This window comes from Penicillium brevicompactum, assembly GCF_028827555.1.
Source record: "Penicillium brevicompactum strain IBT 35665 chromosome Unknown utg000001l_segment0_segment0, whole genome shotgun sequence".
NCBI lineage: Eukaryota > Fungi > Ascomycota > Eurotiomycetes > Eurotiales > Aspergillaceae > Penicillium > Penicillium brevicompactum.
In genome coordinates, this window is record NW_026623203.1 from 2,395,726 (window position 1) to 2,408,504 (window position 12,779).

Genomic DNA, 12,779 nt, shown 5'->3' on the forward strand with positions numbered 1-12,779 from the left:
TCGGCGTTGGGCTAAGGCTGTAACCTTGGAAGTCATTGACTATCGCAATACCCACGTGCGCAATTCTTGGGAGAGGAGGCATTGGAGTTGAAGCTGTCGCATTGTAACTGACTGACGGGGGCCACTTTTTCTCATAGCTTCAATGCAAATCATATCAGACCGAAGGGCGACGTGGTGGTTTCGCATAATCTGACTGGCTCTCGGCGGGTAGTGAGTGGGTATCCGAACCACAAGCTTTTAAGTCGTCTTTAGGTCCATATCGAACGATTACGGATTGACGGAAATTGTTAGAACTTGAAAATGAGACGCTGCTTTGACTTCTGCTGGGTAATAATTGGAGGCATTACCGAAGTTAATCCCTCCGGTTCTCTCCTAAACTGAGATGTAGTGAACTACTCCGTACTTGGACTTGGACTTCAACACCCCTACAATGGGTACCCATGGAGGCACATATAATACGTCAACTTTAATTAAACCAAGTAGCTTGTGCTAAAAACCATTTTTGAAAGTTGTTAATACATGTCAACACCAAGATCTATACAGTACAGAGACCCGTCGTTTCAATGCAATCGACCGGATGCCAAAAAAAATTACCAAAATGCAAACTCGACCCCCTCTATTTCTTCTGAATCTCCTCGGGCTTCATTCCGGTGAAGGGATCAAGACGCAGCTCAGCAGCCGTAATTGGCTTGTAGGTGGTCTTACCCTCCTGTGCCATCTTCAAGCGACGCTGCTGACCCGCCTCGCCAGCACGGCCCAGAATTCCCGCAATCAAACTAGTAGCCCGGAGACTATCGTCGTTCGAAGGAATGGGGTAAGTGACACGCGTAGGATCCGCATCAGTATCAATGATACCGATAGTGGGGACGTTGTTCAGGCCACACTCGTGCAGAAGCACCACGTTCTCGAGAGGGTTCAAACACACCACAAGGTCAGGCTTGAGGGACGGACGATCCGCCAAATCCTTCTTGAAGTCATCCAACTCCTCATCAAGCGCGTTGACAACCTTGGTCTCGCAATGGCCGAGAATCTGCGGGCCATTGGTCAACGAGCCGGGAATCCAGCGCTCGAAAATGTGATATCCCTTCGCTAACTCGGCGGCCTTGACAACAGCCCGCTTCTGGCCCTTGCGGGTACCGGCGAACAAGATGAGACCGCCGCGCGCGGCGACTTCTTCGACAACCTTCGCGGCTCGGCGGAGGTAGGCGGCTGTCGCGTCCAGGGAAATAATGTGCACACCTTCACGGATACCGAAGATGTAGCGGGAGTTCTGCGGGTTCCAGCGAGAAGTAGAGTGACCCATGTGAGTACCGGAGGCTAGGAGCAGTTCCAGGGTCACCTGAGATGGCTTGGGGGATTACGGAGGACGTCTTCGGGGTGGTATTCGGTTTTGACCTTTGAGCCGAGCTTGTGGAATGGGATTCCTAGGATACAATGTCAGTTAATGGGATCGAGCAGTTGGGAAATTCACGACGTACCGCTAGCGGGATCTTGCGACGGTTGTGCTTGGGATTGGGCTTGGGCTTGTATCATCTCCGCAAGAGGGTTATCGGGCTGAATTGACTCTGTAATGGACTCGGTAGGGGGACTCTGCAATGTCTCGTCTGGTGTTCCGGCCAGTGTCGATTGGAAGCGACCTGAGATCGGGGCTCGTCGACTCAGGGCGAGGACCTGGCGGCCTGGGGAAATGCGCTGTCAGAGGAATCACTATACACACTGAATATCCAAGGGAAACTCACTCTGCCGCATGAAAACCTTCCGTACAATCATTTTGGTGAGGCTGAAATGCAGAAGTGTCTGACGGGGAGGTTACTGGGGACATGTCCGCTTGAACTTTTGTCGGGCTTGGCGTATGCCTGAGGCCAGCAAAACCACTCGGGTTTGTTTTTGGCCACGAACAACCTCTACTGCAGCCTCTCAACACACTACAAAATCGTCTACCTAAAAGATTTACTTTCTTTGGATGTTTTCATAGGAATAATCACATTGCAGTTCTGGGATTATGGTCGAATCACACTAAGGAGATTTCCGGTATCAATGCAAGTTTGTCATGGTACAAAAGCCCGAGGGCGCTGAAAAACCCCATTCGAAGAAAGATATCAAAAAAGCATGGCGTTCTGGCGAAGAGAAAAAGATGCATGCCAGCCCAGTGAAACAATGAAAGCATAAAAGAGTAAAAGGAAATTCATGAAGGACATGTCATCAAAACGAAGGGCCCATCAGAAACCCTCTACTTCTTGAAGAAACCACCGAGCTGGTCCATCATGGAACCGCCGCTGCTGCCTTGGGAGGGAGGAGGACCACCGTATTGGCTGCCGTACTGGCCCTGGGGAGGCTGGGGAGAGCTGGAGTTGCGGTGCTTCTTGACGGCATCTTCGGCAATGCTACCAATGATGGCTCCACCGATTGTTCCGAGGAAGCCGTGGTTGGCCTTGTGGCCGGCGAAACCACCGGCAGCACCACCGGCGAGCGCACCAGCGAGACCACGCTCACCCTCCTGGGCCTCGGGGCCACCGTGCTGCTGCTGCTGTTCGTAACCACTGTTGCCTGTTAGTATATGTGCTTATTGAGTGAATGTAGAAGGGAGCTACATACCCTTGGCGGTTCTGGTCATGTTGACCGTACTGCTCGTGGGACTGGCCACCACCGTAGTAGTCGGATGAGCCACCCTGCTGTTGGCCGTATTGCTGGCCGCCGTAGCCACCCTGCTGGTGCTGCTGGTGCTGCTGGCCGCCGTAGTAGTCAGAGGCACCCTGCTGAGGGTAGCCCTGCTGAGGAGGGTATCCCTGCTGCTGGCCGTAGCCTGGCTGTTGACCATAGCCCTGCTGACCACCGTAACCCTGTTGGCCACCGTAGCCTTGCTGGCCACCGTAGCCGCCCTGGTTGTATTGATCGTATCCGGACATATTGATGTGGGATGTGAGAATGGATGTGATGGTTTGAGTTTGGAGATGGAAGTAAGTTGTAGAATGAAGTGGAGTGAAGAGATGAAGAATAAATCGGAGGGGTAACCCTTTTTATAAGACGTGACCTTCCGGAGCAACCACAGGGCTGACCGAACCCCACATGAGACGCGGAAACTTACGCTTACAGAGGGGGGCGCAGCGTTCAAAGCGTCAGCCCTGTGTTTGGTACTTACAGCCTGACGTTCGTGGGTTTAATTACCGTATGGCCTATGAAATCCGATCCCGATCCATCCCCCTGCTAATGCAGCACCGCCACATAATCCCGCTCCATTGCGCACCATATTGCTGTATTCTCTTGTGGCTATGGTGGGCTGAGCATATTACTTGCGTACTTCCCTCCTATTACACCTAATTACACCTAATTATATCCAGTACCGTGTAGATCGCCTTACACGGATCTCTCGGCTTCCATGGCTTTTCTAGAATGTCATGGTAATGCCGAGCCTTTCGGTCTTCGCTAGGCGTATCGTGCCTCTCGGCGTGCTGTTTAACTGTTTTGGGGTAATTTATCTGGCTGCCTAGCAATCTCAGCCCCATATTGGCTCGTCCGACCTCGTAATGCAGTTCTTTTCTGCTCCCATCACTGATTACTATGTACTCCGTACTTCTATGGAGTACTCCGTACATCACACAGCCATCACCAGATGAGCATCATTTGCACTGACATCACGCGGATATTTCCACTTTAGTGTCGAGGCAAATCAATCCAAAAATAAATTAATCTCAACATGATACTCAGGTTACGTGCTAGTGAATTCTTGGGGCCTGGAGCCAAGACTTGCATCAAGATTTCCGTAAAAGTACAATGATCAACAACCCCGCCACCATTTTGTTGTTTCTCCTCAAGTTATGCGGCTTTGAAATCATAGTGATGCCACCTGGGCACTTCCAGTTGGTTCAAGTGACAAACTACTGTAATAAGCAGCCCAGGGGCTATGATCTCTCATTCTTGCAAAACCAGCACTCGTTCTTTCTTAGTCCCGGTCTCGGGTATTCCGGTACCGAAAACGAATATATATTCGAAGCCGACCGAGTTTCTGCGCTTAGAGGCACGGTTTGATGTACTCCGTACCTCAAGTCATGATATCAACTCCATCACACAAGTTCGACAACTCCCTCACCTCGTGCATATTGGAAATTGTCAGGTGATCATGATCAACTCGTGATGAGCTTTGCTACACAGCGCACATGGTTTGGTTGAGAGTTAGGGTACATTCACCAGGGTCCTCATCCATGAGATGCCGGTCTCTTCACACAATACTCCGTAAAGGGACTTTGATTTCAAATATATCGATCAAAGAGTCTAGTCCCCAACCCCCTACCTGCAAAATCTCGAAGGTCGGGGGACAGATATTTAAGATCAAGCCCTACGGTCGATCAAAATCATCAAACGCGGACATGCATGGGGCCCAATGAGACAACCTAAAATCAAGCACGATAATTCGGCTCACCCTGTAGTTCGCCCACCCGCTCCAGCACTTAGGCCGCTTTTCAGCCCTGGCGCCGCCCGTTCTACATCGTCATTGGAATATCAAAGCTGCTGATCCACTAGTTGCTTGCTTTTTTTCTGCGCCAGCCATACTCTACGTTGCTTTTTTTTCCTCCGCTGACCCCTTGATAGGCTTTGGGCTACGCTGTGCCCTGCACCAATGATTTCATCACAGCAATAGTAGATAGTATCGGAATATGGATACCCGATCGACACCCAGGCGGTGGTGAAGGGTGTGCTAGTTTTCCTGTTTTCCTCCCCCTTTCTTCTTTAATAGTACCTTATTTTCTTCAAGCTTCTTCATCTTCACCAACTGCGCCTTTGGCTGCTTGGCTCTGCTGTATATACGTGTGGTATAGATAGCTTGAGTCTACGCCAAAATGCTACTCCAATCTGTTTTGTTAGCTTTGTTTTTCTTTTTTGAGCGTTGGCTCCGCGAAGCACAAGCCCACAGTCTATCTCATTCGCCATGGCGAGAAGCCCGCAGATAAGAAGAATCATGGTCTCTCGGCGGAGGGAGAGTTGCGCGCTCAGTGTCTGCGACACGTTTTCGGCCAGCACTCAGGGTACGACATAGGATATATCCTCGCACCACACACCAAGGAGAGTGAGTCTATTTCGTTGATATGAGCGGTGTCGCCAGGATATCAGGCAAACGGATCAATCTAACAAGATATCGAGTAGATGGAGCACAAGGGCGTTCGCTTTTCACTGTTCAGCCGCTGGCCAGCGATCTGGGCTTGGAAGTCGACACTCACTGCCAGCGGGGGAAGTGTGGTGTGTGGTGGACGCGATTCACAGGTACAAAGGACCAGGCAATATTTTGATCTCATGGCGACATGGACCTATGGGAGATATTGTTGAGGCGCTTGGCGATGGTGTGCCTATAGAGTATCCGAAGAAGCGGTAAGTGGCTTTCCCAGGCACTCTGCGGCTCAGTGGCTCGGCCCTACATTGGGCCAATCACCCCGAGATTCCTCACAAGAACCTTGGGCTTTGGTTTCCACTGATCTCAAGAAGACAGCGGCAAATTGGTGAGTCCGGGCGCTAACTGTGCCAGGTACGATCTCATCTGGACAGACCCATGGCCTTATAAGGGAGTGGTGGATATTGCGAGTGAGGAGTGTCCTGTGTTGGATGTAAGCCCCGGTATTGTGAACCAGTCTTGAGTGTATTATAGAAGCATGATGGCAATTGTTCCGGTGGATATCAATGTTAGGTGAAGAAATGGACTTGGGCGTTGAAGAAGCCCGTGGACAACAACTCCGATAAGCCAGCAAGTACCGATAAGGCGCACTGGCCAAGTAAGAAAAAAAATTAGGCGGTGAACAGCCGAAGCGGAGACCAAAGTAGCGCCAAGATTTCCTCACCCCGAATTTTTCGTTGCGCTTGACCTTCAAGCTTCCCCCTCCAGATTGCAATTTCAGTCTACGGGATTCAATAATGGATGACATCGAGGTTTGTGAGCCCGATGAATGTCCCGCAAGGCTTGCGAGCTGACCACCCCCCAGGAACGGCTGCGTAGTCATGCGCAGGCATTTGACGGTCTACTGTCCTTGATCCCCGCCAAACTTTACTACGGTGAAGAAGATACCAGTGTATGTAGGCCCTTCTTGCATATTGCATGACTCTACTTCTGTCGAGTGGATACAATTATACCACCCATTGCCGATCCTGAAGAATTCTATCTGACCATCATCCTCACTTATAGGATCAATGGCAACGCAAGAAACAGACCAAAGAACAAGCTCGTGAGGCAAAGCGTGCGAAGCTGGACCCTGAGGCCACTAAGACCGCCAAAGACGTGATGGACGAGAACGCCCGCAAGCGTAAGCGCGAGGATGGGACCCTCGAGTCCGATGGATCCGACGGAGAGATGGGCACAGAAACCCCCAAGGAAGGACTGAACCGCGGAACAGCAAACTCCAAAAAGCAGAAGCCTGTTGAAAAGTCTGATAAGGCAGACCCTGCCAAGGCAGCCGCCGCCGAGGAGCGCAGAAAGCAAAAGGAAGAGAAGAAGGTTCAGAAGAAGGCCAACCAAAAGGAGAAGAAGAAGGCCAAGGATGCCTCACGAAAGGAGAAGGCCCAGGAAAAGAAGTCGTCGACTACTCCCACCGAAGGCACAGAAAAATCTGCCCCCAAGCCTAACGGCACCACAGCCAAGGATGCCGAAGAATCTGCGGATGAGGATGACGACGAAGACGACGGTGTTGTTGAGGAAGGTTTCTCCATCGAGTTCAACCCTGAACAGGAAAACCCCTCTACTGCCTCTTCCACAGACTCCCCCGAATTCGATGCCTCAAATCCCCAATCCGGCAGTTCCTCAACCTCCTCTATCGTCCCCCCACCGCCTCCACCGAAGCCAAATCCTCAGAGCCCAAACCTCTTAAGCACACACCCGAAGAGCTCAAGCAGCGCCTACAGAAGCGCCTGGATGAGCTTCGTGCTAAGCGCCACGCAGACGGACTCAACGGAAAGCCTGCCCGTAACCGCCAAGAGTTGATCGAAGCCCGCCGCCAAAAGGCCGAGCAAAGAAAGACCCACAAGAAGGAGCTTCGCCAGAAGGCCAAAGAGGAGGAACAGCTGAAGACAGATGAGGCTATGGCCCGCCGCTTCTCCCCCGGTGGCTCTGGGTCCCTGCTTGCTTCTCCCCGCTCTCCCGCTGAGTCTGTCAGCTCTAACAGCAACAACTTCTCATTCGGCCGTGTTATGTTCACCGACGGACAACAGACCGACATCACTGGCGAAGTCCGTGACAAGCCCAAGACACACGGAGCTCGTGACCCAGCTTCGCAGCTCAAGGCTGCCGAGGCCAAGCAGGCTCGTCTTGCCGAGATGGATCCGTCCAAGCGTGCCGATATTGAAGACAAGGATGTCTGGCTTAACGCCAAGAAGCGTGCTCACGGCGAGCGTGTCCGCGACGATACATCCCTCCTCAAGAAGGCCCTCAAGCGCAAGGAGACCGCAAAGAAGAAGTCCGAGCGCGAGTGGAAGGACCGTCTCGACACTGTCGTCCGCTCCAAGGAACAGCGCCAGTCAAAGCGCGATGAAAACCTTCGCAAGCGCAGAGATGATAAGGGCACCAAGGGTGGCAAGAAGAAGTCTTCCAGCGGTGGAAAGAAGAAGGCTCGTCCTGGATTCGAGGGTAGCTTCAAGGGTGGTGGCAAGAAGAAATAAGCAAATCATTACCTGATGATTTTGACTATTTTCACTTGTTCTTCATTTTTATATGCTGCTCTTATTCTAACCTTCCCTTCCAATATCTTTCTTATTCTTTTTGCATACCCTTCAAGACTGGTCTTCGTTTCTCAGATGTGAGATCCCGGAAGCAAGACCGAACAACCAAAAAAAGTCCTTTGAGATGTCGAACTGGGATATATCCTTCTGGAGATCAAGGTGCCTGGTGTTTGCGTTTGTGTCTTTGGCGGCTTGGTCCGTCAATTTATGTCTATGCATGACAGCATCGGTAGCGATTTGATTTACCTGTGAATACAAATATCATTTTCTTATCGAGCTGGATCAATAATCTTCTTATTCATATTTCATCAGCAATATGTATGTTCGTCGCTGGCAGGGCTTCTCTAAGGTTGATCTTCCAGGCACTGTGGCTCGCCACCTGGGCAGACATTCAAGAGAATGAACGTATCTCAGTCCGATCAAGAACCTTGGAAGACTCAATCGACTACTTTCCCACGCAGACATAAGAATGGTTTACCAAGTTCCTGTAGTCACTGCCCACATCCAGGTTTCAAGCTAGGACCTCTTGGAATTGCGTATGTACATGAATCACAATCATACATCACTCTTCTTTCGGGTTCTGCTCAAGTGTTCAGTGCTCCCGAGACAACAAATGGAATGGAAACTTTCCTCCTGCACTCACGATCGAGCAAACAATGTGGATAAAGAGATAAGACAAACTTCACTGTTTGAGCATTTCCCTAGGCAGGCTACTATAAAAGACCTGTCAGTGGCTCCCAGGTCCCTTCATCTCCCACTCACTTCTGAATCCTCTATCATCATGCAAGAAATGGATAACAAGACCGGTCCCCCATGGGGTCACATGGCTCTTGAGCAGTACTTCATCGTATGTCACCCCTCAATCCCCTGGTAAGCACTTCAATTTAGTGATCCTTCAACAGACAGAATGGAAATGGATTTCAAAGGAAACCCCGGATCAACAGCGAGCAAGGCTAGTCAAGCAATTCATCGACTTGCAACATATTCCGAGGGCATGGGCAGAGGTACACTTGGGCGATACAAGTACGCTTCGTGTGCCTACAATGGAGGAAATCGACATCATTCTCCGGCCCTATCGTCCTGACATTCTTCGATGGCACGGATATAACATGTATCATAACATGTATCTAGACCACCAGGCGCCAGTTCTACTACGCACGTACTACAGCACCGATCAATTCTGGCGTCCTAAGCATGACAAAGTGATGAAAGAATGGGCCGATTCGGACGGGTATAAGGACCAGTCCTGGTGGGGTGTCCTTGACAATCAAGAATATTTCGACTTTGGGTCGAACTGGCGGAGAATCTACGATATTCTGCCCGAGGTCAGTAACCCAATTCCATGGAGAAGTGAAATTGCCGGTTTGGCAACCCGAGGTTGTTCGCCAGAATTTGTTGATGGCCCTCTACGCTCAATGTTCAAAAACGATATCGCCTTTACGAAAGACGACGACCCTACAGCGTGGCACGAGAAAAGAGACACGTTAATTGAGTCCGCTGGGGCTCTATTGCAAAACGAAGTTGTGGACACATATCTGTTCATCGCAGACTTGGAAGCCTTTGAATCGAACCGCCTGCGGCTACTCTATCTGGATCCTTTTCGGAACATTGTTCGGGAGGGCCGTCTGGATGCCGAAGGGGAGGGCATAGGGTATGTCATGGACTCATGGGCAGGGTCCCTACCATTGTACAGGCATTCCGTGGCTGGAGATAAATATCGAGTGAATGGAGAATTGGGTAAGGTTCTCTATCAATTGACAGAGGAGGACCTTGCAGACCCCAAGTGAACAGAATCGAGGTGTCCAAGCCAACTACCAGTATGTTTGGTCATCTTACCAGGAGACTCATGAAAGTATATGTTCAGTGATAACGAATTGTCTTAGATTGTGGCTCTATCATCTTGAACCAGTGACTGGTGTCTAACCTGTGCCTTCCAAGGTTGCAAAAGGGAATCGGGGGATGTGTGGTGGAAATTGCAGGAAAGATGTTGTGGATTGAAATCGGATTTGCTTTTCATCGATGGGGCCCATGATTCTGTTGCTTGCAAGGTCGATGTCAACATGCCTGTATCCATACGGTTTAGATCTAGGTCAAGCAAGTGTCCACTGCGTTTTGATATGCCTGCCCAGATGTGTCGACAGCAAAGGAATGAATGGAAATACAACCTTGATTATTTTGAGCTGGACCGGTCCACACATTTTATGTATGTGTAGAATTGAACCTCAGAAGAAAGTGCTAGATTCCAGAACATAAGAGATGAAAAGAGACAAAGCAGTCACCCCGCGGAGGATTTCCCCTGGGAATTGACTAATACAAGATGATAACACAGTCGAGGGCAAGTTATGTACAGTTGGTGTAATGGGGTTCGATATCTTTCTTGTTTTGCGAGACACGGGTAGTGCCTCTTAGATGGGTATTGTGATCAGTATCACATCCACATTTATACATGTGATGCGCGCCTTGAGCCGAGAATACTGATCAAAAGGACGTAATTTAGCGGTAAGGAGCATCGGCGCGAGCAGAAGCCGCAATCTCAGGCTCCCACTTGTCGCCGTTGGAGAGGAGCTTCTCCTTGTTGTACAGGAGCTCTTCACGGGTCTCAGTGGCGTACTCGGCGTTGGAAGCTGAAGCTATATTAGCACTTGGATTTTAAACTGTAATGTGGCATGGTACTCACTCTCAACAATGGCATCCACGGGGCAGCTCTCCTGGCAGTAGCCACAGTAGATGCACTTGGTCATATCAATATCATAACGGGTCGTCCGGCGACTTCCATCCTCACGCTCCTCGGCCTCAATGGTAATAGCCTGGGCGGGGCAGATGGCTTCGCAGAGCTTGCAGGCAATGCAGCGCTCCTCACCGGTGGGATAACGGCGGAGAGCGTGCTCACCACGGAAACGGGGAGAGATGGGACCCTTCTCGAAGGGGTAGAAGATAGTGTAACTAGAAGACGCATGCGGTGAGTCGATGGACGATTTTCGATGCCATTGGCATGCACGGAGAACGATCCGCACCGCCGACTAGGTTGTGGGGGTACTTACGGTGGTCGGAAAAACTGCTCCAGCACCACGTACATCCCACGGAAGATCTCGGCCATGAGGAAGTATTTGCTGGCCTTGTCGAGGGCGGACTCTTCGCCTTGATCCCAGCGCTTGGGCGGGGGCAGGCGGAAGCCGGCCTGAGGGGGTCCCACTGGGGTTGCTGCGCGGATTGTCGAGGACGAGAAGTTTGCGGTTGAGCCCAGCAGGCCGAAGGGAGTCGGCCGGCGGAAGGCGACTAGCCTCGCGACCGATCGGGTGGCGGCCATTGTTGAGAGAGTGAGGGGAGTGGTGAGTTGGAGGTCAATTGGAGGTAGTGAAAGGGAGCAAAGGCGAGGTTGTGGTGGTTTGCAGGTTTCGGGCTTAGGTCATTCCTTTCTGTCGGGATGTGATTGGCCCGCAGGATTTTGCTGGGCGCGACGACCTCTTCCACTTCTGCCCGTCTCTTCCCCCATTACCCTTTTCGCTCTCTCCACCCTTCCTCTTTTTATATCTCCTTTGCTACATCTCTTTAGCCTTCGCGCTTAATTCCACACTCCCACAATGTTCCGCTCCGCCATTGTCCGCTCCCTCAGGGCCTCCGCCCCTCGTGTCGTCAAGACCCCGGCTCCCTTCCACATCCGCAGCTCCCCCATTGCTGCCATTCCCCAGTTCACTCCCTTCCAGGGTGCTCGTCTCTACTCTGCCCCTGCCGGTCTCTCCAAGAACGAGGCTGAGGGTCGCATTGTCAACCTCCTCAAGAACTTCGACAAGGTGCGTCATATTGTTTTCCCCGGGGAAACTCGCCATTCGTCGGCTATGGGCGAAACATCTCAAATCTGTGTTTTTACTGACTTTCCTCTCCTCCGCAGGTCTCCGATGCCAGCAAGGTCAGTTAACACGCCGGACACGATGTCGTGATCTTACGTAGCTATTAGCTATGTGCGAGGCGACACAAAAGAGTCATCCACTAAATCTTCACAACTTTCAGATCAACGGCGCTTCACACTTCTCCAACGACCTCGGTCTTGACAGCTTGGACACCGTTGAGGTCGTGATGGCCATTGAGGAGGTATGCGACCGCTTTCCCTCGGAGAAACAATCCATTCTGTGACGGCAGCTAATCGATACAACAGGAGTTCAGCATTGAGATCCCCGACAAGGAGGCCGACCAGATCCACAGTGGTAAGTTTTCACTTGGTGGATGGGTTACTGAATTCCCTCAACAGTGCTGACATGAACTGTGTGTATAGTCGAGAAGGCCGTCGAGTACATCCTCGCCCAGCCCGATGGTTAGTCAACCCACTGTCTCTCTGATGTTCTGCATTCACTAACTGCCATCCAGCTCACTAAATACCTAATTGGAAACCCCGGGATCAGGAGAATTGGATAGAAAAAGAATCGGGATGTTAGCACCAGTGAGGTCATCGACGACCACAAACCTTGCGATGCTATTCTGTATGAAATACATGCCAGTGGTTTTTCTTTCCTATATCGTGTATATCATTTGAATGCAATTTTTGCAGTTTTGCAGCCGCCATGGTATTTTCAATAATCTCAAGGTCTTGATATGTGTTTTGAATCATGTCCAAGTTTAAATATCCCCAGGTCGTTCTGGAGCTTTGGAGGGAAAGACATAAACGGCCCGGGGGGCTACGGAGACGACCGCACCCGATCTAGCTCCATGTGGTCGTAATAGCGTTGGGAGTACGTATGCACCTGGCCAGCAGTTTACAAAAAAGAAAACCTCTAATAAGATTAACCTTAGAAGCAAATATTGAATACAAGTGCCAAGCAATTTCAAATTGCTATCTCAATAAAGTAGCTTAGAAGACAAGAAACAGAGATCATAGAAGATCACAATCTCTCCGTTCGGGTGTTAACCGCATTCGAAAGCGCCTCGCCTAGCATCCTTCTAACAACTACCACCCTTTGTGCTTCTGGGCCTTGAATCCTTGATTAAGGCACTATAAACCCCGAAACATCGTTTTGGCTAGTCCACTCGGTCCCTGGTTTCCCCTGACACCGAGTCCCACTTCGACACTTTCGGTCACGGTCCCTCTTAGCACC

At 50.8% G+C, this 12,779-nt stretch overlaps 6 protein-coding genes across 6 annotated transcripts; 3 read left to right on the forward strand and 3 right to left on the reverse strand.

Annotated features, from left to right (window-relative positions):
• Positions 1–616: 616 nt before the first annotated feature.
• Positions 617–1,770, reverse strand: N7506_000675 (mitochondrial 37S ribosomal protein uS2m; the record flags this gene model as incomplete). The annotated part of the gene is made up of 4 exons (XM_056949971.1): positions 617–1,317; positions 1,362–1,424; positions 1,479–1,679; positions 1,740–1,770. The coding sequence occupies 4 exons, from the start codon at positions 1,768–1,770 to the stop codon at positions 617–619; spliced, it is 996 nt and encodes a 331-aa protein (XP_056815886.1).
• A 460-nt stretch (positions 1,771–2,230) lies between these two features.
• hel10 (putative high expression lethality protein Hel10) lies at positions 2,231–2,906 on the reverse strand (the record flags this gene model as incomplete). Its single annotated transcript, XM_056949972.1, has 2 exons — positions 2,231–2,540; positions 2,596–2,906. 2 exons carry the CDS (start codon positions 2,904–2,906, stop codon positions 2,231–2,233), a joined length of 621 nt encoding a protein of 206 aa, XP_056815887.1.
• Positions 2,907–4,835: 1,929 nt separating this feature from the next.
• On the forward strand, positions 4,836–7,632 carry N7506_000677 (putative 60S ribosome biogenesis protein Rrp14; the record flags this gene model as incomplete). The annotated part of the gene is made up of 7 exons (XM_056949973.1): positions 4,836–4,855; positions 4,881–5,066; positions 5,140–5,361; positions 5,516–5,594; positions 5,967–6,053; positions 6,167–6,677; positions 6,707–7,632. The coding sequence occupies 7 exons, from the start codon at positions 4,836–4,838 to the stop codon at positions 7,630–7,632; spliced, it is 2,031 nt and encodes a 676-aa protein (XP_056815888.1).
• Positions 7,633–8,473: 841 nt separating this feature from the next.
• Positions 8,474–9,479, forward strand: N7506_000678 (uncharacterized protein; the record flags this gene model as incomplete). Its single annotated transcript, XM_056949974.1, has 2 exons — positions 8,474–8,539; positions 8,595–9,479. The coding sequence occupies 2 exons, from the start codon at positions 8,474–8,476 to the stop codon at positions 9,477–9,479; spliced, it is 951 nt and encodes a 316-aa protein (XP_056815889.1).
• Positions 9,480–10,185: 706 nt separating this feature from the next.
• N7506_000679 (NuoI/complex I 23 kDa subunit family protein) lies at positions 10,186–10,999 on the reverse strand (the record flags this gene model as incomplete). The annotated part of the gene is made up of 3 exons (XM_056949975.1): positions 10,186–10,316; positions 10,370–10,635; positions 10,734–10,999. The coding sequence occupies 3 exons, from the start codon at positions 10,997–10,999 to the stop codon at positions 10,186–10,188; spliced, it is 663 nt and encodes a 220-aa protein (XP_056815890.1).
• A 274-nt stretch (positions 11,000–11,273) lies between these two features.
• acpA (acyl carrier protein) lies at positions 11,274–12,062 on the forward strand (the record flags this gene model as incomplete). Its single annotated transcript, XM_056949976.1, has 6 exons — positions 11,274–11,483; positions 11,582–11,599; positions 11,701–11,781; positions 11,846–11,894; positions 11,963–12,001; positions 12,055–12,062. The coding sequence occupies 6 exons, from the start codon at positions 11,274–11,276 to the stop codon at positions 12,060–12,062; spliced, it is 405 nt and encodes a 134-aa protein (XP_056815891.1).
• Positions 12,063–12,779: the final 717 nt, after the last annotated feature.